This window comes from Erpetoichthys calabaricus, chromosome 2 (genome assembly GCF_900747795.2).
Source record: "Erpetoichthys calabaricus chromosome 2, fErpCal1.3, whole genome shotgun sequence".
In the NCBI taxonomy this organism is placed as follows: Eukaryota; Metazoa; Chordata; class Cladistia; order Polypteriformes; family Polypteridae; genus Erpetoichthys; species Erpetoichthys calabaricus.
In genome coordinates, this window is record NC_041395.2 from 237674381 (window position 1) to 237701289 (window position 26909).

General features: G+C 40.3%; 1 protein-coding gene across 6 annotated transcripts in view; it reads right to left on the reverse strand.

Annotated features, from left to right (window-relative positions):
• Positions 1-26909, reverse strand: part of c2h10orf90 (chromosome 2 C10orf90 homolog) — a 241812-nt gene that overhangs the window by 123113 nt on the left and 91790 nt on the right. For 2 of the 6 annotated variants that reach the window (XM_051922215.1, XM_051922214.1), the window contains exon 1: positions 9206-9494. The exons of the other annotated variants lie outside the window; for them this stretch is intronic. In XM_051922215.1, coding sequence (XP_051778175.1) covers positions 9206-9479 — 274 coding nt within the window. In that variant the 5' untranslated portion in view covers positions 9480-9494. Of the gene's footprint in view, positions 1-9205; positions 9495-26909 lie in introns of those variants that run through there. 6 annotated transcript variants of the gene reach the window in all.

Here is a 26909-nt window from a genome sequence, read left to right on the forward strand (position 1 = left end):
AGTCCCGAGGCTTTGGAAAACATCTTGCATCACCCCAGTCCCAAAGTTATCATGTTCTAGTGAGCTGAATAACTTCCAGCCAGTCGCTCTGACGTCACATGTGATGAAGACCATGGAGCAACTGCTCCTTCACCACCTGAGGCCACAGGTCCGCCACGCGCTCGACCCTCTGCAGTTTGCATACCAGTAGAAGGTGGGAGTGGAGGATGCCATCATCTATATGCTACACCGATCCCTCCCCAATTGGACAGAGGCAGTGGTGCTGTAAGAATTATGTTTCTGGACCTCTCTACCGCCTTCAACACCATCCAACCTCTGCTCCTTGGGGACAAGCTGACAGAGATGGGAGTAGATTCATACCTGGTGGCATGGATCATGGACTGTCTTACAGACAGACCTCAGTATGTGCGTCTCGGGAACTGCAGGTCTGACATTGTGGTCAGCAACACAGGAGCGCCACAAGGGACTGTACTTCTCCGGTCCTGTTCAGCCTATATACATTGGACTTCCAATACAACTCGGAGTCCTGCCACATGCAAAAGTTCACTGACAACACTGCTATTGTGGACTGCATCAGAAGTGGGCAGGAGGAGGAGTATAGGAACCTAATCAAGGACTTTGTTAAATGGTGCGACTCAAACCACCTACAACTGAACACCAGCAAAACCAAGGAGCTGGTGGTGGATTTTAGGAGGACCAGGCCCCTCATGAACCCCGTGATCATCAGAGGTGACTGTGTGCAGAGGGTGCAGACCTATAAATATCTGGGAGTGCAGCTGGATGATAAATTGGACTGGACTGCCAATACTGATGCTCTGTGCAAGAGAGGACAGAGCCGACTATACTTCCTTAGAAGGCTGGCGTCCTTCAACATCTGCAATAAGATGCTGAAGATGTTTTATCAGATGGTTATGGCGAGTGCCCTCTTCTACGCGGTGGTGTGCTGGGGAGGCAGCATAAAGAAGAGGGACGCCTCACGCCTGGACAAACTGGTGAGGAAGACATGCTCTATTGTAGGCACGGAGCTGGACAGTTTGACATCTGTGGCAGAGCGACGGGCACTGAGCAGGCTCCTGTCAATCATGGAGAATCCACTGCATCCACTAAACAGTATCTTCTCAGTATCAGTATGCTGCTGCTGGAGTATGTGAATTTCCCCTTGGGATTAATAAAGTATCTATCTATCTATCTATCTATCTATCTATCTATCTATCTATCTATCTATCTATCTATCTATCTATCTATCTATCTATCTATCTATCTATCTATCTATCTATCTATCTATCTTCTTGGAATATGAGTCATGTGTGAGTACTCACATCAGATTTTCAAACTTGAAATGATTTTTTCCATGCCATACTCATTGCTGATTGGAATCATCAGTTTTGACTTTGGGGTAGCCTTCTCCTGAAGGTTAGAGATTCAAGATTCCAGAGACACTAGAAGAAGTCCTTGGTGGAAAACTTCAGTGGTTCCTGGAAGTAATTTCTTGCTGGAACTTAAAGTGCTCAATTGACAGGTGAAAGAGAGATTAGGTGTAAAGAAAGATAAATATCTAGCACAGGAGTGGGCAGAGTTTTCTAGTGGCAGGCTGACTTGTTAATAATAACAGTGAGCCATATAAAATATTGGTGTATATGTGGACCCAATCAATCTAGTAAGTGTTACGGACAAACATAACTTTAAAGAAAATGGCTGTCCCGCATGTGCACCTGGGGACCTCCTTCTTGGCTTTGGCAAGGTAAACAGTTCTACTCCGGGATGAGAAGGGGCACTTACAGTATGTTAATCGTATCATCACTTTCCCCTGTAGCATCGTAAGGCTGCCTAAACAGAATGCCTAGCTCCACAGCCAAGCCTCTGAAAAGATCCCACCCCATTCTGTGGCAATGAGATAAAACCCGGACAACCAGAAAGCCTGGTGTCAGACACTGATCAGCAAAAGAGGAGAACAGAGATCCAAATCCGGAGCAAATTCTAGCTACAGTAAATCATAATAAGAGCTGCATTCTGTTTTTGTTGTAATTAAATGGAGCAACCCAGCTAGCACCGCAACTTTTAGCAATCTGTTTCCCAGCTACGTTACACAGTTTCATTTTAGAAGTTTTTTTTTTCGTAAAAGCTGTTAAGAGTAATGCTCAAACACCATAAACAGAGTAATTTTAAAGCACAGTGGTTTTGTTATGAAACTGTTTGTTTCTGCACAAACTGTTACTATAAAGTGAGATGCTGAACATTGCAACAATTAATTAATTGCAAAGATTTGTGTCTGTTAGTATGCTTCTGTACTTGCTTTTATTAATTTTCATTTTTGAAAACAACTGCTGGCAACTGTATGTGCTCCCAAATGGTGATGGCCATGTCCACAGAAGGCTTGCAAAGCCTTTGGAACAAATCCTGAGAAATATCTGTAGAAATCAATAAAGAATGTAAACTTATTTTTAAGATCACTATTGCACTGGAGTTCAAATGCTTGCAGTTGTAAGACTTCTGGAAGATTGTCCACATTAGCAGCAAAAGGAAATTTAAAAAACCGGAAAATCTCTACTAAAGTCCTGAAAGTAGAATTGAAATTCACAAGAAAGGTTGGCAGTGTGAGCAAAGTCCACATTTCTATCTAATCACTGTTTCCTAAAATTGAGAAAATAAACAGATGTGCCTCTTGCAACTCACTCATACTATTTTAAAGTTTGAATAATAGAGAAGAAGAAGAAAATGTACCAGCTCTATGCCAAAACTGAAATGACCTCACCCTGAGAGCCATAACTGTCCTCCTCCTCTGACTCGGTGATAAAGCATTTGAAAAACACAAATATTGCCCCAATTCATAGTTACGAATGCCACAGCCGGTAAGCACATTTTAGTCCTTGCCTATCCGAACACATGGTTTGAAGTACAGGAATAATCCATTTTGGTCACACCACAACCACAACACATTTCCTGTTCCTCCACCAAATCTCTATTTTTGACATTACATTTCTGAACAGAATTCTTTATACTGATATGTGCACTGACCCAAATTCAGTCAAACTCAAGTCTACAAACTCAAATATTTAAACAATGCACATGTAAGACAAAGGCAAGCAAGCATTTAAAAGCATAAACACTTAACCATATATTTGAGAGGACTGCAGAGTGTCCATATTTGCATGGTAAAAGCTCCTATTTTTGAATGTTTTGAATTACACAGCATGGCAACTTATTACACATGTACCAAGCAGCTGTAGCATCATCTTGGTAAGAACAACCCACAAGGGCTGGAATATTAGCCTTCAAGATCTACCATAAGCCCAATAATGCTGTAGAGCAGGGAGTCAGCTCAAATACTCGAGGCCCACAGTGGCCATGGGCTTTTGTTCCTATCATTTTCTTAATTAGTAAACAAATAATGTTGCTAATGGAACAACCTTCTTTTGTTTTAATGTTTTTTTAAGATTTATCTCCCTTAATTCTTTTTTCCTTAACTCTTTGAGGGCTGAATATTTTTTTGGCCACCAGAGCTAAAGGAGGATCTGATAAGAGAGCGTAGCGAATGCGCAAAGCAAAATACTCCATAGACAACGTTTTACATATTATTAGGGACTTTACAGAATTTCAAAACTCGACTTGATGTTTTTTGGAAGAAATAAGTGGATAGGACTTGCAAGCTTTGTTGGGCTGAATGACTTGTTCTCGTTTAGATTGTTCTAATGTTCTAACTGCTGAATCGGACTCAAGATGTACCGCACTCTGATTCTGATACAAGGGATCTGGAGATCAAAAATGAAAGTGATGTATCAAAATCAGCTGATCGGTCCCTAGCTGATCATTGTGCTGAACGCTTTCGTGTAGCTGTGTGAAGATACTACTGTACATCATTATACGTCGACACCAGCCTTGACAGAGTTAAGCAGTATTTTAACAATAATGGAATACTAACCAAGCTAAGTTGAAACCATATGCACCTATATGTCTGTCCACAATATCCATCCATCCATTCATTATCCAGCCCGCTATATCCTAACTACAGGGTCACGGGGATCTGCTGGAGCCAATCCCAGCCAACACAGGGCTCAAGGCAGGAAACAAACCCCAGGCAGGGTGCCAGCCCACACAGGGCGCAGGGTGCACACACACCCACACACCAAGTCCACAATAGGGACAATTTAGGATCGACAATGCACCTAATCTGCATGTCTTTGGACTGTGGGAGGAAACCGGAGCACCCGGAGGAAACCCACGCAGACACAGGGACAGCATGCAAACTCCACGCAGGGAGGACCCGGGTCTCCTAACTGTGTAACAAATTATATGAAAAATAAATAAATATTTATCAATTTAAATATCTGAATTGGAAAAAGTGAAGATCTGAGAAATATTGATCTGTTCTGGTTAAGCCATGAGACCCTGGGAACTGCCAAAAAATGTAATTCCACATGCAGGGGGAGCCTGTGGACACAACCAGTAGATCGAGAGCCACACCTAAGATCAGAGGTGACCTGGGCAGGGGTACAACACTGCGGCCAGATATGGTGCTATGGGCTGTAGCGGAGATATCTGCATTGGTGGTGTTTCTGAGCCCAGCCGGGATGCCCCTATGATGGAAGGACCGGGGGAGAGGACATGTTCACAGCAATACCTCCCCCGGAACACGAGAGCGAAATTCCCCTGGATTACATCGGGCCATGGGTTTGGAACTTAGAAGCTCCACCCTGCTGGGGCCCGTGGCCACCACCAGGGTGTGTCTGGACAGTTCCAGAGCTCTGGACTTCAGCACTTTCGCCACACCCGGAAATGCTGCCGGAAGAGGGTCAAAGAGCACCTGGAACACTTCCAGGTGCACTACAAAGGAGGCCGCCTCACACCATTCAAGAAACCAGGAAGTCAGGAGGTGAAGAACAACGCTTGCTGGGAGGCGGCAGAGGAGAAAGAAAGAAGAAAGAGAGAGAGGGAAAAGGGTCTGAGCAATATTGTTATGCTTGGTACCGTTTATTGTGTTCTGAAGTGGGGAGTGGGAAATAGAGCTGCCCAATGAAGAAATAAACAGTGTGCTGTTTTGTACTGTACTTATGTGTCTCTGAGCCTGTCTGTGTCCAGGTTTGGGGAGCTGTACAAGCCCCAATATTCCACAGTAGTCAAACTTAAAGTGCCATGTGAGGAAGGGCTAGAGGCAGAGAGGAAGAGAGCCAAGTATGCAGATCTGGTTGCGGAATGCAGAGTGAGCAGGTGGAGTGCAAGGCTCTACCGTGTGGAGGTGGGAGCCAGTGGATTCACTGGTAAACAAACATCATGACTGCTGAGGGATTTTGGGTTATAGGGGAGTAACCTGTATAAAGCAACCAAGGAGGTATTGGAAGAGGCAAAGAAGACAAGCAACTGGCTGTTGTTGAGAAAGCTTTGGGGAGTTAACAACTCTTGAGATAGGGTAGCTGCAAGGAGTTTCAGGGAGATGTCCCTGTTCACTGCCCCACCAGTGGGAGATGTTCTGGGATAAAGACAGAAACATCTTTGGTGGCTCCTGACTCATGACCCTGCAGTAAAAAAAGAGGAACTGGTGGAAGTATCTAGCAGGTAGAATATCATCCTATAAAGACTGAAGTGTCCACAAAACATTTCAGTGTAACTCTCAAAAGAAAGGACAGGCCTGAAAGAATGAAAGCACTAACTAGACATAGAATTAAACAAGGTATTTCATTATCGGCAAGAATTGGCTTCTAAGTAAGAAACAGGTTAGAACGAAAATGGTGGTCCTGCAGGAAATTAATTTGAGCATGTTGATAATCTGTTGGCTCACTTTGTTTGTTTGGCTGCTGTTTGAGAAAAAAAAAAAACAATTAAGGGCTCTTAATTTTAAAAAGCAAGTAATTAAAATTAAGGCAAAAAAGCATGTTGCCTTAGCAGCAGTAATTGGTTACTAATTAATAAAGTGGCTGGAAGAAAAATCTGCAGACCTCCAAAGACCCCCCAAGCTGTCATGGGACCCCATGCTACCTGCAATTCTGGTCTTAACCAAGCCTCCCTTTACAATGAAAATAAATGAAGCAATGAATTTCACTTTGTGCAAACAAAACTTGACAAGTGCTGTACCGTATTTGTAGAAATATCTTCTGGCATGGTTGATAAAGGCTTAAAATGATCACAACTGCAGTTGCAAAATATAAAAGAGTAGGAAAAATTGTTAATTTAATGTTCTGATAATTGTTAACAATGCATTATTGGCACAAACATATGCTGACTGGATTAGCTGTCATTTATCATTTGCACATGCTGTGTTAATATAGGGATTGGATATACAGTAAGATATCAATTCATCAATCCATTTTTAAACCACTCTGTCCAGTTCTGTTTTGCATAGGCTAGAGGCTTCAAGCACAAGCCGGGAACCCATCTTGGACAGTGTGATAATCCACCATTGTGCACACTCTGATATACGGTCAGTTCAGCAACACAAATTAATCTTACATGTACATCTTTGGAATGCAGGAAAAAAAACATGAAGTACCTGGAGAAACTGGAAGAACATGGAAGAACATGCCAACCCCACATAGTGACCTTGAAGGTAGTATCCTGACTCTGTAAGGCAGTGGTGCTAACCATGGATGTGCTACCCATTCAGACAAAAAAAATGGATTTAAGGAAGAATATCTGTATTGTAAATTTCTCTGATATATATTAATATAATAGCCTAACCCAATAAGCTGCCGGCTGATTCACCTCCTCGAAATCACTGTGTGATTAATTAATGAATTCACCATGCTACAATATACAGTATGAGCAATCAAGTGTAATACTATATATCTCTTACTGATTTAAAGCTGACAGTGAGAAACAGAACTGGGAAATGAATCACAGTCGTGGACAGGAGGAGGGTCATAACCAGAAAGACAGGAAGAACCAAACAACTTTAGCCAAAACACAAAACAAACTCATGGTCAAAAAAGGCAATGATTCAGACTACCAGAAGAATGAGAAATGAAGCAAAGGTTTGGACTTTAGATTTGCAAAGAATTGAATCCAATTATGGGTACTGTGTTGCATCTGTTTTTATAATGTCACAATAATGATGAAATTGCCGTGCCACACAGAGCTGTACCCTCTGTAAGCAAGATAGGCGTCAGTGACGGAAGTACAAATTGGAGACGTGGTAAATAGATTTAATAATAATAATAATAAAAAAAACTCTTCTCAAGAGAGAAATAAAATTTACTAAACTCAGTCAGAAAGATACTTGATAAGAAAAAACATACTGTAATATTAGCCCCAAGAGGGATGAGAAATAAATTTCACAAACTGATCATTCACAGCATATCTGTGCACTTGCCCTGAATTGGTGTTGACATCAGACTGGAATGCCGGCACAGACTCCACTAAAGAAAAAAAACAGCAGTGGGTAGGTGGACAGTTGGCCGAGGTCTCCAGGACTGCAGCTATATTTTGGACTTTCTCTTGTACAATTTTAATCTCCACCATTGTTGACTGACCATAGTTCATCATTTAATTAATGGACTGATATTGATGGTTTCGTTTTATGTTTAATCAATTTTACCTTGTTCTCTGTGTGTTTTAAGAAACCTGCATTTATATGTGTACCAGTTTTCTATTTAGTAATCTGCATAATTGATGCTTGTATTTTAAATGAAGTTGTTTCACAGTGCTCTGCACCTGCAATCATTGAAGAGCGGTATACAAAAAGCAAATTGTATTGTAGTTTTCTAGTTGTATTGTATTGACTATAGGTTTATATGGTCATTCCTGTCACGTGAATAGTGCACAATGAAATTCACCATCCGGTGCCATGAAGATCTTCTGGTACTTTAGAATATGCTGGTCAATTTTCTCTCATTGCACCATGACCAGGGCGTGATGCAGCATAGAAGGATTCTACACAAAACAAATTATTTGTATGCCTTTCAATTAAACCATATAAGAAATTTCAAAAGAGCGTTCAACTGATCAATCAGAAAACTGTTACAAAAAAAAAAAGAATTTTTTGGTTTTGCATATAAATGTAAATATCCTTTTATTTATGACTTTCAAAGCTGTCACTCTGCAGTGTTTTGTTCATTTTTCAAATGCAAATTTGAGACCAGTGTGGATTAGCTAAGAGACAGCAATTTTTGAGGTTTTTACTGTTTTAAATGGCAGCTGGGAAGACATTCCAAGGCTATTGTCCTTGCAAACAAGACCCCTGATGAAGATGAGGCCTGTTGCTGCGCAACCAACTTTGGAGTCCCACTTTTAGTTGCTTCCTGCAGAGCGACTGAAGCCACCTACGCACTGAAGGCAGTGACAGCAGGGGAGTTCCATGAGAAAACACTTACGCAGGGATTCCACATTTATTAAAAAAAACAAAACAAAAAGAATAATCTTAATTGATGCTATAGCATTTAAGACACTAGCATTTGAGAACTGATGCTGATGTAACTCCTTATTTACATTCTGCATTACAGGTTACTATTTCAGTCAATTAGGAATGAAGAAAATAACCCCTTATTAAACCAGTTTAAGTGCTTCTGGCAGACACTGTTTTTGTATTACTAATTGGCGATTCTTAGTGGTAAAATGCTTTCTTTACATGCCATAGAAATGCTAATTTAACTTAGAAATCATTTCTAACTAATGGGAATGGAATTTAATGAACACAGTACAATAAATGTGCATGCTGTATAAAGATAGCTGATACTGTTTATAATTGCCACAAATAAAAAAAATAAATAAAACATGTTCAGTAAAAATGGAGTTTGTCTCCTGAAGCAGAGAAGACATTTACTAATGTAATAGTAAACTTTTGTTGCCAAGGAAACAGAATAATGTTGATCAAAATGTAAAAGAATATTAAATGCATATTTAAATCTTCAACAGACGAGGGGAGTTCTGTTGTATAATGAGTGCTATTAAAATTTAAAATGAAGGCCAAAGAGTGGCAACACGTACTCCACTCCACTTCTAAAAATAATATCTTCCATATTGGAATTCTGGCTTTAATCTTATTAAAAAGTTTATTATTTCCTAAAGATAACAGGCTTAAAATGAATAAATTAAAACATCATATGGCCAAAACAGATTCTTAAAAAAGAAAGTACTTAGCATACTATTTATCTGTTAAGAAAAATGACAGAAGCCCACACCATTTGTGGATTCTCCCTGTTTATCAATTGCTGTTGACTTATGCAGCTTCTCACAGTTTGCTCACTCAGTAAAACAGAAACAAAAAGCAGCAACTTACCAGAATACGGAGTGTTGTCAATAAGATAAATGGGATAGACGGTGAGAAATACCTTGGACACAAAGTACTTGGCTTCTAAGTTCAACTTTTCCTCGTAAGCCGTTTTTAAGGATTCAGAGCCACATCTGAGAGCAAGTGCCACCATTTCTAATGTCAGAAATGTCATCAGCAACCGGGCTGTCTGTGGCTCATCTTTCAAACAGTGAGGTCTAAGCTTTAAATGCAAGCACACCAACTTCAGGCGTAACTTAAGACAGCTAGTGTTCAGCTTCATGGCACAGCAGCATGAATAATTAAGGGCCAACTCGGCATTCCATTCAGGCGGGGGCTGTTCCACTTCTAATTTGTTTTCACATTTTATTTGCTTTCAGATGCCCTTTTGAAGGTGCCGGGGTTAACAGTCTTCATGCTCTTTTCACACTGTTTTTCTGTCTCACCGTGAGGCAGAGCCTTAATAACAAGGGCTTGAATGTCTGTGTTTTATGCAGCTCATGTCTTCTTTTCCTTAATGCCATTATATTAATGTTTTTTTTTTTTTTTTACCAAACAATAAAAAAGGTTTTTATTTTAAATATGTAATAATGATGTTGTGAAAGGAAAACAGACCTAAATGAACCTTTCAAAATGATTTTATAATTAAAATGCAGAAAAATGTGATGTTTCCTTCAGTAAAAGCTGCAGGTGTTCCTCACTGGGAGTGAAGTAAACTTTTTGTTGAATGCTTAGATGATTTCCTAACTGCATGGTGCTGTAATGGAAAAGGCCACCAGCTTGATCAGACGTTAAGGGTCAAATACCGTGAACTAGAAGGAATGCGTTAATTTGTTAGGACCTGGTAGCAAGTCTCTACTAAGCCAGTCTCCAAGCTGTTCCCAGTTGTGATGTAGTTTGCAGCTCTAGTCCGTTAGCAGCTGTGCACTGAAATTCCTGCCAATTACAACAAGCAGAGGTCTGCTCTCAAGAGCCGATTAAAACTTGGCCTTGAGTTAGTCTCCTGGCAGCCTCTGTTAGTGGAGAAACAAAATGCACCACACACCTTCAACATTTGTGTGTCTTCTTCTTAATTGCCAGTGTGGGCTCTTACATTTCTTAATACTGGGAAAATGTATTTTTCTGACCATACAGGAGTTTGAATTTCTTAGACAGAATTCAAGATTCGGTTTTCTTTTAATCCATAATACAATTGGGCTTGTACGGCAGGTTGACACATTAATCAGAATAACCCTGTCAGACAAAATAAACCTGGAGGCATTTACTGTGATGGATTAGTTCCTTTTCTGTGGCTAGTTCCTGCTTTCTGCACAATGACGTCAGGGTTGGCTTTGGTGCCCCACTAGCCTGAATTGAATTAAGTGGTTTTGAGAATGTGCATATGTGTGTATTTAGGTATGGAGTCAGTTATGTAGAGAAAAACATCAACTTAATGGATTTTACATTACATTCAATTATAATTGTTCTGTTAGGTGGAGGATTAAGTAGTGAAGGATTGCTCAATCTGCCAGGGGTACACGTAGCACCACGGTGACACAGCAAAGGAATGATTGGTATTTATAATGACTGCATATCAAATTGGGATTTGTAAGGACTGTTACAAATGACCCGGTCAGACTACTGCAAAAAAAAAAAATGTTTGGTGAATTATCTCTGTAAACAATTTTGTATATATTTATATGTATCAATATGTTGTGTTAAAATAACTTAACATTTCGGGATACATATCCTTATACATTCGTCAGTTTACTTGTTTGGAAGTTTATCCATCAAGCAATTTCAGATTGGTATATGGTGGCACTATGATACCACAATTTATTTCCCGTATGCAAAATCAGACAGAAAAAAAGAAGTCTTGAGAAAGGTAATTGAGGTAAATATAATACACAAAACAGAACACAAGTAATCCTCTTCTCAGAGCTAGATGATCAACCTTTCATTGCCATCTCAGAAAAACAATATAACAGTACAGACTACTTTGTTCTTGCACAGTGCACCTCACCAAGTGAGTGACAACTCTCAAGACAAAATGCAAGAGTGGATTATGCCACTCACTAAATACACTATTACAATAATTTATATTTGCTATAGTTTTTTTATTTTACTGATAAATGAGTGAATGATTGGACACTTGCATAACACAGGACATATGTAGTAGCAATAGTAGTTGTATTTGTAGTAGTACTGTCATGTATATAGAGTACAGTGAAATTCTTACTTGCATGTCCAAACAAAAGGTAATACTTTGCCACTTTCTGGCACTATGATAAACATATTTAACAAATATTAATGTAAACAACCTCTATTTTCAGTTACAATTCAGGGAGTGGATATAGAGGTGGTGTGCTCCTACAAGTGCTTAGAGGTCCACATCAATGACAGGTTGGACTAGTCTCGCAAGCCAATTAAGTATGCATGCAAACCAATAGTAAATATTCATAAACCAATAGTGTTCACATGTAAACCAATAGATTACACACAGAAATATATGATTTATGGCATGTTTGGCCCCTCATCTCTATATATAATCTTCATTTGGATCTTGATCTTTGTTTGTCCGCGAATGAATTAGAAGAAGAAGCACTAGATGGCAGTAGAGAGACAGCTAAAACATAGGCATTGCATTAAGAATCTCCTCCAGGCTTATACTACTGAACACTGTCGTACTCCAGTCACACCTCAAAACACAGACATTCAAACTAAACAAATTGTTGTGCTTTAAATTAACTAATCTTTATATATAATCTTCATTTGGATCTTGATCTTTGTTTGTCCGCGAATTCCACGCATGCGTAGACCACCTTCCAGTTTAGTACGTTGTTGTTATTCACGGATGTCAACAATGTGCCGAAACGAAAGGGGTGGTGGACAGTGTTACGCTGGTTAGCTCCTGAGGCCTGGTTAGAGAATGAGATTGCTGAAGATAAAAGGTACGTGCCTACGTATGAATGAAAGAAAGACAGTGGGTAAAATGAATGAAAACGTAACAGCACGTTCCGGAAATTATTATTGTTACGTTGTAGCCGGCGAGTGCTGCATGTCTCACAGTTGTACCGTGGCTTGCTCACATGTCAGTGAAGTGATCCCTATTTATGCTTTAAAGAGCCTGGATACCTATGTGTCCCCCTTTTATAACCATTGCTCCGTGTATATTGCCTTACTCTTTGGATTGCCACAAAGCAACCTGCGAGATTGGAGAAAGGTTGCGAAGAGATCGTGAGAGGAAACGACAGCGTCGTGAAAACGAGATGGACTGTGAATGGAGAGAAGCAGAAATGCTCCTACACCACCACATAATTACTATTCGGACAGTGATTCCGAGTAGGCTGTTCCTATCGAATCAATGTCCAAGGGTTTTTTTTTGTAATTTTGTTTCCCTTATAAAAAATCATAATGCTGTGCGACGAAGGGCCCAGTTCACGACTGGCAGCCGCGTTTAAACAGGGAGCCCTTCACAGACAACTGTAACACGCGCAACGTAGTTGGGCGCACATGGCTAGTACTATATAAGAAGGGTCAGAGTTGGCTCTTTTTCCTTAGGAGACTGTGTTCCTTTGATGTGGGAAGTGACACCCTTCACAACTTCTATAACTCGGCAATGGCCAGTGAGATTTTCTACTCTGTGATGTGCTGGGCTGTAAAAATCATGTCAAGAGAGGCCTACTGAATCAACAACCTAATTTAAAGGGCAGGCTCAGTTATGTTGCGCATGCAACATTTTCTTGATGTTAATTTCAGCCAAAATCCTAATGAGCGTGATGAAAACATCTGTATTGCTTTTACATGTCATTAATTTAACATTCTGGAGGACTGGATATGTCCCATGATTACATGTGTGTATATATATATATATATATATATATATCCATCCATCCATCCATTTTCCAACCCGCTGAATCCGAACACAGGGTCACGGGGGTCTGCTGGAGCCAATCCCAGCCAACACAGGGCACAAGGCAGGGAACCAATCCTGGGCAGGGTGCCAACCCACCGCAGGACACACACAAACACACCCACACACCAAGCACACACTAGGGCCAATTTAGAATCGCCAATCCACCTAACCTGCATGTCTCTGGACTGTGGGAGGAAACCGGAGCGCCCGGAGGAAACCCACGCAGACACGGGGAGAACATGCAAACTCCACGCAGGGAGGACCCGGGAAGCGAACCCAGGTCCCCAGATCTCCCAACTGCGAGGCAGCAGCGCTACCCAAGCCCCAAACCCCCAAACATGATGATAAAACCACAGTCCTTGTTTCAAATAAAGGTGCGTTTTTTACAAAAATACATCCGCCCTAACCCGACACAGACAGGCAGAGACATAAGTGCAGCACAAAACACCCTTTTATTCAATGCTGGAGAAGCACTGTTCCTCGCTCCCCAGACCACAGCACCGCACAGCACCAAAATACACAAAGACAGACCTTTTCTTTCCTTCCTTTTCCCAGTCCTTCCACTTCCACTCCTCTTCCGGCAAGCTTCTTCCTTTTTCCTCGTGACTGCGGCTCCCTGAATAGTGGCGGCTGGCTCCTATTAAAGGACATCTGGAAGCACTCCAGGGGCCTCATGTATAAATGGTGCGGATGCAAAAAAATGTTGCTTACGCCCGTTTCCACTCTCACATTGCGATGTATAAAAAGTAAACTTGGCATAAAGCCACGCACATTCTCACTCCAGCCTTAACCTGTGTGTACGCAATTTTTCGGCTTGGTTTTGCAAACCGGCGGCACCCAGCATCAAAGCAGTCCTACTGTTCCTGTGTGGTTTCCCTTTATTTTTTAGATTCACATCCCTGACATGGTTTATCAAATACACTGAAATTAACCGCATATCATTTATTAGTTTAAGGCATCTGATTGCAATCGACCCATAACAATATAATGGTGCATGGATTTGCCAAACTATTCCAAATACCATAGCTGCTTTAGCATTGTTAATCTCAGTGCACCACTTAGAGTATTTTAACCCACTGTATCTGAGTGTGGAATCGCAGCTCTACAGCAGCTGATCGGAAAGAAGATTATCGGGATACAGCTTCTAGTCTATTTGAACTTTCGCCCATACGTCATACGCTTCAGAGCCTTTCCTGTTAGGACCTGGCGGTTCAGACGTAATTTCATTGCGCTCAAAATGCACTCAGTCAGTCCATCAAGTGCTCCCGGTAGAACTGTTTGTAGTTATAAGTCCAGTTACCTCACTTTAAACTAGCAGTACGCTTGTAATATTGCACAACCTGAGACACTTATGCTACATATTGTATATTTTTCATTGTTTTAATATCATATTTTTATCATTATTATTATTGTTGTTGTTGCTGTTGTTTTATCAGGAAATATGTTTATGGAGAATTTGCATATTGAATCTTATTGTACCATACAATAACAATAAAGGAATTCAATTCAACAGAAGACAGCGCATATTTACTGATGATTGACGACTGGATTCTAAGTCAATTTAGATTTTCAAGCATTATCTTCTTGGAGCTCTTGATATCATTTTAAGATGAAATGCAGTAAAGTATGTTTATTACATTATACAGATAAAATTTCAACTTCATTGCGGTAACAATGAGCTGGCCCCCCGTTCAAGAATCATTCCTGCCTCGAGATGAATGCTTGCTGGGACTGGCGCAACCCTGGATGGATAGATGTATGGAATAATTAAACATGTACAATGAAGATATTTTAATGTTCCTTAAAAGTTTTGAAGAATCTGCATTCTAAGCTTATTGATGGCTTGACATTTATTAAAGAGCTGGTTGTGTGGCGATTGGTTACTTGGAGAATGAAAAGGAATGACAGGAATTGGGGGTTAGTATTTTTGAAAGAGACAGTACTTCTGCAATAAATTATTTCATTGAGGGTCACGCATGGTGCAGAAAGCACCTTGCGGGTGGCAGGAACAATCTCTGGATGAGGCACCAGCATGTTGCTACCACTGCGCCACCATGTACTCATGTTTAATGCATGCTTTAATTCCTATCACTCTGAGAATGATATCAGGTATACATCTTAGTATTTAAATTGTTCTGAGAGCTGTATTATCATTAATGTAATGTATTCTGTGTCCTGTCGGCATAAGAGAAAGCCCGTTTAAAAATCATTTAGTAATTCACACACAGAGTACATAGAAGAACACATAGAATACAAGCATTTAACGTGCTACTTTAGTTATGATGAGATTTGAGAAGCTAGTAAATTAAACAATTTTAAGAAGAAGTTTACGATGTTCTACTTTAATGACAAAATAAACTACGAGATCGAAGTGGACATTTTGACCTTAATTTAACTGTGTCCCTATTTTTTTTTCCTTTCTCTGTACCCTAATACGCTTTCATATGACACTCAGACAATGGGCAACGACTTGCCTTTTTATGGCGACGTTGATATCTGACCACTTATTTTTTATTTCGGGCAGTGTGTAATTTTCTAAACTTGAACTTTTGAGTTTCTCCGTCACTCTGTCACTCGATCAACTTCCTTTTGTTGTTTATACCACTGCTTAAACCAACAAATAGTACGTTTTTCTGCTGAAATTCTTTGATTTTCCTCTTCCTTTTGCCATTGTCTTTTCACAGAACGCTAAACTTAAGGGTTATTTATATTGATTTGCATATTAAAAGATGCAAAATTCTGGGAGAAGTTGGGGTGGTGCGGCAGGTGCGTGCACAGGCTTAACTTTTCACACTGACCAGGATTTATGTAGTGGAAGTGTGTGGAAGTTGTCATACGGACAGTTTTGTGCATTTTAATTTTTTTCTGCGTGCGCACATTTCTACTCTTCTCCATATGCCATATTTTAGTGTGAATTCTATTCACAGCATTATGCATGAGGCCCCAGGTGTCAAACGACCTTCTTCTGGTTGCACATGGCTCAGCAAACATCCAGGCGCCCCCTGGCGGTGGCCACAGACCTCGGTAGGGTTGAGTTTTCATTCTCCAAACCTGTGGCCCCGCTATAAGCAAGGGGGGCTGCCCTCTAGCTTTCCAGGGGAGATAATGTCCTGGACAAGCTCTCTCCCCCAGTTCTTCCACTGATGAGGCGTTCTGGCAGGGTAAGCACAGATTCTCTCTCTCTCTCTCTCTCTCTCTCTCTCTCTCTCTCCCCACAATACCTCACAATTCCTCTCACCACCACACTACCCTCCTTCAGTCAAGTGTTGCTCTCCGTCCTCCCAGCTCTGACTCACCTGGAAAAGGGAATGCAATCCCTTTTATTGAGGACCCAAAAGTACTTCCAGTGCCAGGGCTGCTGCCCGTTGGAAGTACTTCTCGGTCATACAGAAGTCCAATATAACAGGGAGAAGCTCTCTCTGCCTGCGGTGGGTTGGCACCCTGCCCGGGATTGGTTCCCTGCCTTGTGCCCTGTGTTGGCTGGGATTGGCTCCAGCAGACCCCCGTGACCCTGTGTTCGGATTCAGCGGGTTGGAAAATGGATGGATGGAAGCTCTCTCTGCAGCGCCTTTTTGTGGCATCCGCAGGCCTCAGCAGGGTTGCTCTGCCAGACTACATTTCCCAGCATTCCCTATACCTATACGGAGGGCTGTTGCCATCCAGTGGCTGTGGAGAATTAACAGCCCTCGGAGACAGTCCTTCCCTGTCCTTCTTTTCTTTTCTCCTGTCCAGGGAAGGTGCTGGAACTACGACTGGTCAGAACACATATCCATTTGCCCGGGGCCTCCCATCCAGGTAAGGAGTATCCTTCTTTTTCCGGGATGTCCATCCATCCCCTTGGGAAGCCCTGTCACAAACACATTTACACACATTATCAACAAAATAATAATGACAATAATGGAGAAATTGAAACAGTTTGTAGTACTGTGCTTCCTTACTTCCCACGCTATGCAATCAGAAAGTGAATGCTGTAGCGGCGGCAATGTTTTGTCTACCTAAGTCAGCATATAAGGAGGATTTTTAACACTAGGAGGTCAATGTTCAAGTCTAATAAAGCCAACTGATCCATATTTTACGAAGCCAATGAAGGATAAACCTTAAACCCCACAGGTTAAAAACACTCTGTGCTTCCTGATAATTGCCCTTCACAGTTAAATACACACAACTATAATCTGGGCTACAAGTAGGCATTTACCAGAGGCAAACGAATGTGAATGTAACATCATATTGAAGTCAATTAAGCACCACTACAAAATGCAACTTAAACGCCTAAGTCACTCAGAGTGGATTCATTTAACCAAGACTTGAACGCCCATGTGGACAGGACCTAACAGAGAGCCAGCACGTAGCTAACAGAGTGTCATTGTGCAGCTGCCGGCTGTGTCTGTGTCTGTTTTTAGCCGTAGAGAGAAAACTTTGAACCCACTGTGCATAACATTTGTTACTGGCATATTATAGGTCATCCCTATTGTTTATGCATTCAGAAACGCTTATCAATACAAGCAGAAAAATCAGTTGCACCAATTCAGCAAGACGCAGTCACATTCTGTCTGAGAAGACGCTAAAGTGTGAAGGACAAAAAGAGTGCAGGGAGGTGAGCTCTGGAGTGCAAATGAGCAGTAGGAGGAGATTAAGCATGAGCAACCAGGTATGATGCAGAAGTTTAGTCCTCTGCCTCTTTTGTGGAGGAACTGCAGTAACCATAATATCAGTGAGATGACGTCACTGTCATAGAGTTAAAAATAAATACATACTCAAAAAACAAACTATTAAAGTACAAATATGTACAGAAATAATTACAAGCAAAAAACAAAATGAAAAATTCAGGGGACATGATACCCCATGCTTTCAGTAAGCTTCTTAAAAGCAAGCATATAACGCTGGTCACGTAAGACAGAAAACCTTACTTCTTATGAGCATTTTGGATGTGTTGTGCTCTTTATTAACTAGCAACAAACAAAAGACTGGTAGTTTTTATATTTTATATATATATATTCTTAAGCCTCCTAACATTTCTTCACCACTATGACTATCATCTGTGACCTCCAATAAAGTCTTATTTTTTGCTCCATATTCTTACTTTAGGAAAAAAATATAATATTTATATAAAAAGGGTGACCGGGCAGATCCAAGCTGTTATAGGCCAGTAAACTTAACATGCAACATAGGAATTGGAAGGAATTATTAAGGATAAGATTGAGCAGCACATGGCAAGTACTGGAGTTATTAGGAACAGTCAGCATGGGTTCAAAAGAGGGAGGTCGTGTTTTACTAACATACTGGAATTCTATAAGGAAGCAACAAAAGGGTATGATCAAAGTGAATCTTATGATTATTTATCTGGACTTTCAGAAAGCATTTGATAAGGTGCCACATGAGAGGTTGGACATCAAACTAAAGGAAGTAGGAGTTCAGGGTGATGTTTTTGGATAGGTGCAGAATTGGCTCAGACACAGGAAGCAGAGGGTGATGGTGTGAGGAACCTCATCAGAATTGCCTGATGTTAAGAGTGGTGCTCCATAAGGGTCAGTGCTAGGGCCGCTGCTATTTGTATAAATAAATGATTTAGATAGGAATATAAGTAACAAGCTGGATAAGTTTGCAGATGATATCAAGATAGGTTGATCAGCAGATAATTTGGAATCTGTTAAATCATCACAGAAGGACTTGGACAGCATACAGGGTTGGGCAGATTTGTGACAGATGAAATTTAATGTCAGTAAATGTAAAGTATTAAACATTGGAAGTAAAAATGTTAGGTATGAATACACAATGGGAGGATTGAAAATTGAGAGAACACCTTATGAGAGGGATTTAGGAGTCATAGTGGACTCTACACTATCAACTTTCAGACAGTGTTCAGAAGCCATTAAGAAGGCTAACAGAATGTTAGGTTATATAGCGTGGTGTGTGGAGTACAAGTCCAAGGAGGTTATGCTCAAGCTTTATAATGCACTGGTGAGGCCTCATCTTGAGTACTGTGTACAGTTTTGGTCTCCATGCTACAAAAAGGACATAACAGCACTAGAAAAGGTCCAGAGAAGAGTGACTAGGCTGATTCCAGGTCTACATGGGATGACTTATGAAGAAAGATTAAAAGAACTGAGCCTATACAGTTTAAGCAAAAGAAGGTTAAGAGGTGACATGATTGAAGTGTTTAAAATCAAGAAGTGAATTAGTACAGTGGATCAAGACTGTTATTTTAAAATGATTTCATCAAGAACACGGGGACACAGTTGGAAACTTGTTAATGATAAATTTCGCACAAACATTAGGAAGTTTTATTTTACACAGAGAAACATAGACAGTTGGAATAAGCTACCAAGTAGTGTGGTAGACAGTAATATGTTGGGGACTTTCAAAACTCAACTTGATGGTTTTTAAGAAGAATTAAGTGGATAGGATTGGCAGGCTTTGTTGGGTTGAATGGCTTGTTCTCATCTAGATTGTTCTAATGTTGTAATGTTCTAGATCTGGACTAAACACCTTACTCTCTTTTGTTGTCTTTATTCTATTTACTCTCCTCCAGGAGTCACAATTACCAGAACACATAGTTATTCACAGATTATATTATACCCATATCCCTTGAGTCAGTTTTGGTATCTACACATCTGCCAAGGCGTGTGCCTTTGATTGCCACCCAAAGCACCACGAATTCTACATTATGACACGTCCTCCTTCTGCAGGAGGTGAGGCCATTGTCATGGAACAGTGGACCAGCTTTTTACCCTCACAAGGACTTTGAAGGGCTTATTGGAGTATGCCAAAATAAATATGTTTTGTGGACTTACAAAGGACATTTAACCAATTCCCTCAGGGTGTCCTGTTAGGGGTGTTTTGGAAATATGGGGCCTGCTGTTGTGTGTAACCGCAGCAAAACCTTGGATTGCATTGCTGGCAGAAATTCAGACTAGTTCCCGGTGGGATTGAGATTTATCCAGGGCTGCTCTCTGTGACCAATTCTGTTTATAGTTCTTATGGCCAGAATTTCTAAGCCAAAGAGTGGAGAGTGTCAGGTTCAGTAACCTCAGGATTGCATCTATGCTTTTTGTAGATGATGTGTTCCTTTTGAATTTAAAAGGCTGTGTCCTATGATGCGCACTGGGGCGATTTGCAGTTGAGTGTAAAGCAGCTGGGATGAGAATCTGCATCACTAGGTCAAAGGTCATGGTTCACAGCTGGTAAAGGGTAGAGTTTCCTCTCCAGGTTGGGGATGAGGTGCAGAGGGAATGGGAGGGAATCGAAAGGTGGATTGGATCAGCTTCTGCGGTTAGGCAAACATTGTACCAGTCAGTCGTGGCAAAGGTCTTGATTGACCGTTCAGTCCACATTCTTACCCTCATCTACGGTCACAAACTTTGAGGTGTTGTCTGAAAGAACTAGATCACAGATACAAGTGATCGCTTTCTTTACAGGGTGTCTGGGTTCAGCCTTAGAGAGGAGGTGAGGAGCACAAACATTCAGAAGGAGCTCAAAGTAGATCAGCTGCTCCGCTGCATCAAAAGGGGCTGGTTCACACATGTGATTAGGATGCCACCTTGACGCCTCCCTGGGCTGGTGTTTTGGGCATGTCCAATGTGAAGGAGACCTCCAGGCAAACCCAGGCCAATTTGGAGAGATTATATCTCTTGGCTGGCCTGTGAACTCCTTGGTATCCCCTGGAGAAGGTGGCGGGGATAAAAGGACACCTTGGCATCTTTACTGATGAATGAATGAATATATTATACCCAACAAAAGTAACAAAGTATAGATCTAGCCCCTAATCCATTCAACCATTTGTCTTTTCTGAATTCAACTGATTTAGTTATGCCGTGTTTTGGGAGACCTTTATCTTTGAATTCCACCTTCAGTTTCCTTTCCCTTCTATTGCCAGATTTGATCCTCTGTTTTTCTCTTTTGTTCTCTCTGATGACTCTGCGTCCTGCTTTTGGAAACCTGTTCTGAGTTTATTTTTGTAGTAACAGTAAGTAACATGTCACTACTGTTTTTTATATTATGTTATAAATGATTATAAATGGGGCGGTATGGTGGCGCAGTGGGTAGCACTGCTGCCTCACAGTTATGAGGCCCGGGTTCGCTTCCCAGGTCCTCCCTGCATGGAGTTTGCATGTTCTCCCCGTGTCCTCCGGGTACAGTCCAAAGACATGCAGGTTAGGTGCATAGGCGATTCTAAATTGTGCTTGGTGTGTGTGTGTGTGTGCCCTGCGGTGGGCTGGTGCCCTGCCTGGGGTTTTTTTACTGCCTTGCGCGCTGGGATTGGCTCCAGCAGACCCCCATGACCCTGTACTTAGGATATAGTGGGTTGGATGATGGATGGATGATTATAAATGATAAATGTTTTCCAATAGAAATAATATGGTAGTATAAATTAAATTAACATCATCATTGTAAGGTACGGCCATTTAACCATGGAGGAGAGGGTGAAAAAGTGTGCACAAATTTGGAAACAACTTCCTGTAGGACAAAGCCATTCAAAATCTATCTGACCCAGGTTAATGTGCCACCCAGCCCCACCTTACAATGGTGATGTTACTGGGTGGCCTGATGTGGCTCCTTTTTTGAGAGGAAGAGTGTGTTGGATTTATTTCACTGTGGCAGATAGTTCAACTAGAAATAATAAGGATTTTTTTATTACTAGTAGGTTATGTGAGTATTTACAGAAAACTTTTTTTTGATCAGTCCTCTTGGAAATTTTATTTAAATTGCATTAATTAAAAATGCTCCATGTCAGGAAATGAGCCAACTTTATTAAACTGCATCGCCACAGCTCTCATACATATGAATCATTACAGCATGAAGCAGTAATGTTCCCACTGGCCATAACAGTTTCCAGGAACTGATCAATAAAGGCAAATATGCAATTACACTTAACCTATAGAAAATTAATCTTCTAGCTGGAAGAGTGTTCAGTAGCTGCAGAGAGTAAGAAAAAAACACTGCAGAGCAGGTGGACTGCAATACATTAGAAAAATGCACTTAGTAACACGCCTATTGCACCTTAATGCACAAAGATCGGTTGACAGGAGGAATCCCTATTTATTGTGATTACTTAATAAATATCTGTGCAGTATCTTTACTTGTTTTTAATTGTTTCAAAATCTCTTGAATTGCACCCTTTGTAAATGAACTCTGTACAATGTATACAAAGACTGCAATGATCAGACACTCAGTTAAATTTTACACAAGTGCCTTGCTGAGCACAGTCCTAAAACAGTTTACAAAGCAATTCATAATATAATGACAGATGAAGCAAGCAATGCAATGACTACACAGAGGAGTAACCCTAAATAGTACAGTGATGACAATGAAGCCTCATTAAAAAAAGTCACCTATAGTAAAATGAACAGGGAATTGCAGGTAATACAAATGTATTGACCCTTGAAGTTTAATATTAGTGAATAATAATAATAATAAATCTGGCATGTAAAATATACAAACATACACAAAATTTATAAATGAATACTATTATATATTGTGTGGATGCCCCTATAATGGAAGGACCAGGGGAGAGAGCCTATTTAATGCCTTACCTCCCCCAGAACACTAGAGGGCAGCCCCCTGGCTTGGAGTATGGTAGCTCAACTCTGGCCACTGTCAGGGGGCACCTAGATGATTGCTGAACCCTTGGATGCATCTGGAAGTTCTGCCGGAACAAGGTACTGGAACACCTGGAGCACTTCTGGGTTCCCTATAAAAGGGGCCGGCTCACTCCATTCAGGGAGCCAGAGTCGGGTGGAGGAGGACAAAGCTTGCTGGAGGAGGAGGAGTGGAGGCAAAGAGAGAGGAAGAAAAAGAAGAGAACTGTGTTTGTGTTTGTGTAGTGTTTTGAAATGTACTGTACAGGAGGGAAATGGGAGAAGGCGTTTCTCACAAGAAAAAAGGGAAAAAAAAAAAAGCGGGTGTGTTGCACTTGTGTCCTGTGTCTGTAGGATTTGGGCAGCAGGAGTGCCCTCTAGTGGTGACAATATCATATAAACCAGGGGTAGGCAACGTCGGTCCTGGAGTGCCACAGTATGTGCAGGTTTTTGTTCCAACCCAGTTCCTTAACGAGAACTCAATTATTGCTGATGAAGCACATATTGCTTAAGTGACATTTTAATGCTTCATTTTAGTGGTCTCGCTTGTTAAGGTTCTCCAACCTTAATTGCTAATTTCAATCTTAAACTGCTGCATTCAGTGTTTTAATTGCTCCTTATTAGCAATAAGATGTAAAACAGGGGTAGGCAATGTCGGTCCTGGTGAGCCGCAATGGCTACAGGTTTTCATTCCAACCCAATTGCTTAATTAGAAACCAATCATTGCCAATCTCAGACCTTATTTAATTTTATGGCTTGTTAGTCTGTGCAATGTAAGGCTTTTATATCGTAGATTTTTTTCCTTTCCAAGGATATCATCCAAATGATTTGAAGCCTAAAACAGATCATTTTCAGTCTGTCACATTTTTCTATTAAGTGTTTTATTAAATCAAACCGTGCATGATGAACACACACAGATGTAATTGGAAAAAAGCTAGCTGGAGAACTGCTGGCTGCTTTGTCTTTTACATCTTATTGCTAATAAGGAGCAATTAAAACACTGAAGGCAGCAGTTTAAGATTGAAATAAGCAATTAAGGTTGGAGAACCTTAACAAGTGAGACCACTAAAATGAAGCATTAAAATGTCACTTAAGCAATATGTGCTTCATCAGCAATAATTGAGTTCTCGTTAAGGAACTGGGTTGGAACAAAAACCTGCACATACTGTGGCACTCCAGGACCGACGTTGCCTACCCCTGATATAAACAATTGCAAACATATAAACGCAAAATGAGGGGCATCAATCCATAGACCTCGGTACATATCAACAATCTCAAAGGTTTAGCACATCCCCTGTGTGTAGTTGTGATCAGATGCAGAAGCTTGCATCAGGCACCACAATTCACAATAGAGCTTTGCCTCTGCAACACGTTGTAGACAAAGTCAGTCCTTCATCAGAGCTCTAAGAAGCTCTAGAACCCTGTTTGGGATATAGCTGCCTATAATCAATGTCAATACAGTACTACTATGATACAATATTTAATTTCAAATATTGGTGCAATAAATGTAATACTCACAAAATGACAAAGTATCAGGAGAGGGCCAACCAGTGTGTTAAATGTAGATCTCAGCTACAAAAATGATTACTATATATTAAAATCACAGTCTAGGGCAACAGTAAATAGTGAAAGGTACATAATACTAATACATACTGATGAACAACTGACCTACAATACAGGTCTGACTAAGACAGGAAATACAAGTTTGTTTGCCGACTCCTGCAATGGAGATTCAAAAGAGAGATTCGCAAACATGACTGCTTAGTTCAAAGAGCTCATTTAGCCTACCTGGAGTAACTGTTCCCTATTTGGAGATCTAGTATGCCTCTCTTCTTAATAGGAGATTGTTGTACTCTCTGAGGTGTGGTCTATACAGCTCAATTGACACTTAATTAATGGCAGTGTACCATTCGTACAAATTTATTATCAAATGTTGGAAAGAATTCAAAATGAAGCAATTTCAAACCTTCAGGCTTTATTATGTGCTTTATGTAGATCTCTCATGGGAGCATCATGGTAAGGCACAACTCGTCGGATTAGGTAACAGAGATTAACCACTGAGGTAGAACTGTTATGAAGTTTACAGCGACTGTTCATGATAAAATATGCCATTACCTTTTTTGTCATCTTCTCTCTTATTTAAAAGTACCATGGGCATTCTACAAGATTCACCAAAGTATGCATGATGAGTTGATTTTTAACAGAAAATGTTATAAATTCTTGCTAATAATAAATCTTCCATTTTCATTAAACACGCATGTAATACAGTATTTGTATATCTTGGAAAACTCTGTTTTCCTCTTGTTATTTTAGGCAAATATAAATCAAATGGCAGTGATTTGTGCATCATTGAGGTTCAAAACTGGGGCCCTTCATGAGCATTTATAAAAGTTTGGATCAGACAATGTCTGTTATATAAACTGTGAACAGGATAGACATAAGACAAAACTCTACTGAGTACAATGAGTGCAAAACCATAGTGGAGGATAGCAGTGGTGAGCTGACAATGTTGCTATACTATACGATGATGTTTATGCCATGTGACTTTCATTACAAGATGTTCCAAGATGACTTTTTCAGTAAGTTTCAGTTGTAGCCTTCATTTACATAATCTTAGCCCATCAGAGGTAGCCAGAGACTCGCTCCTGTGAAGCTGATCATCCAATGTGACATGCCCAATGACTGAGACGAACTAGCTTAAGGGGTGCCCCACACAATGGATTCACTATGTTATAAAATAAGTCTCACATAAAAGATTATTTTTTCCTCAGTTTCCTTAAGACCACAGTTAATGTAAATATGTTAATAATCAATGAATATGCTGATGGTAACACAGTGGTAGTGCTGCCATCTTGTACTAAAGAGTCAGGGGTCACATCCTGGGTGATTCCTGCATAGAGTTTGCACGTGGGCCCATATGGGTTTGCTCCGGTTTTCTCCCACAGTACAAACACATGCAGGTTAGGTGAACTGGCAATGCTAGATCAGGCCTGATATATATGTGTGTGGTGTGTTCATTCCACGATGGGCTGGCATGCTGTCCAGAGGATGTTCTAGCCTGCACGTGATGCTTGCTGCGATAGGCTCCTGCTGCCGTAAACTCTGGAAAAGTGGGTTTAGAGGACAGATGAATCAACAAATACTATAATATGTCCTGCCCAAAGCAACTCTAACTTGCACATGGCCTGTCCTGAAAACAGATATTCTGTACATTTTCAAATATAGATTAGTTTACTCTTTCCCATTTAGCTTGAGAGGTTATTTCAAGTTGTATATTTTCTTTACAGTATTTTCAACTTTTACACACTTGATAGCTGCTCCTGTTGGCAAAACAGATCCTCAGTAGTCAGCCCATGCGTTTGAAATGGTAGTACGGACATTCTGGTTGCTTATGTCTGCCTGTACAAACAGCGGTACAGTACAGCATTTTGAGGAAATCTCCATCACACGTCACACTCACTCCTGTGACAAAATATTTAAAAATAAAAATGTCATATCTGTCTCTTTTATGAAGCATATAAATAACAAAAAAACATTCCAGCTTTCAAATCAGTTACTTAAGTCACACCAGAATGTTATGCTATTGCTATGCGTACATTTTCTAACTTGCTTATTTTGCCACAATTAAAATACGTAGACAAACAAGCTTAAAAAAACAGAAGTTTTCTGTCATTTAAGTATCATTAAAAACATTTGCTTACTTTCATGTGATTTTGAAGTTTTTAAATTTGTTAATACACATGAGACTTCCTTCATATTGTAAATTTATATTATGCAGAGTTTACCATATTTGACATGGAATGTAATGTAAATATGTACTAGTACAGCTGAGATTCTAAAAAATGCAGTTTTTGTCTGGTTTATCTGGCAGACCCCCAAGCCCAACTGTCAAACTCTGCCCTTGATTAGATGCCAGGTAGATGTTGTTCTTAATTTGTTTATTTCCTAACTTTGCTATTATTATGAAGCAAGACATATATTTACATTTTTATTTTGTGCATTGAATACTTTCAGTTTTTTCTTTACTTCAACCATGCACAAAAAAAAAACAACAGGCACTGCTCCTGTATTAATAAATAGATAGCTATACAAATAATTGTATATAACTACTTGTAAAAAAGCAATCTTCTGTAATCCATGCATTAAATTTTCAGTATCCTGTAATAATTAAATTGTGAAAGTCCTCCTTCAGTGACAGTCCTGTTTGATTATTCAGAAAGTATATTCATCTCAGCAATTTTGT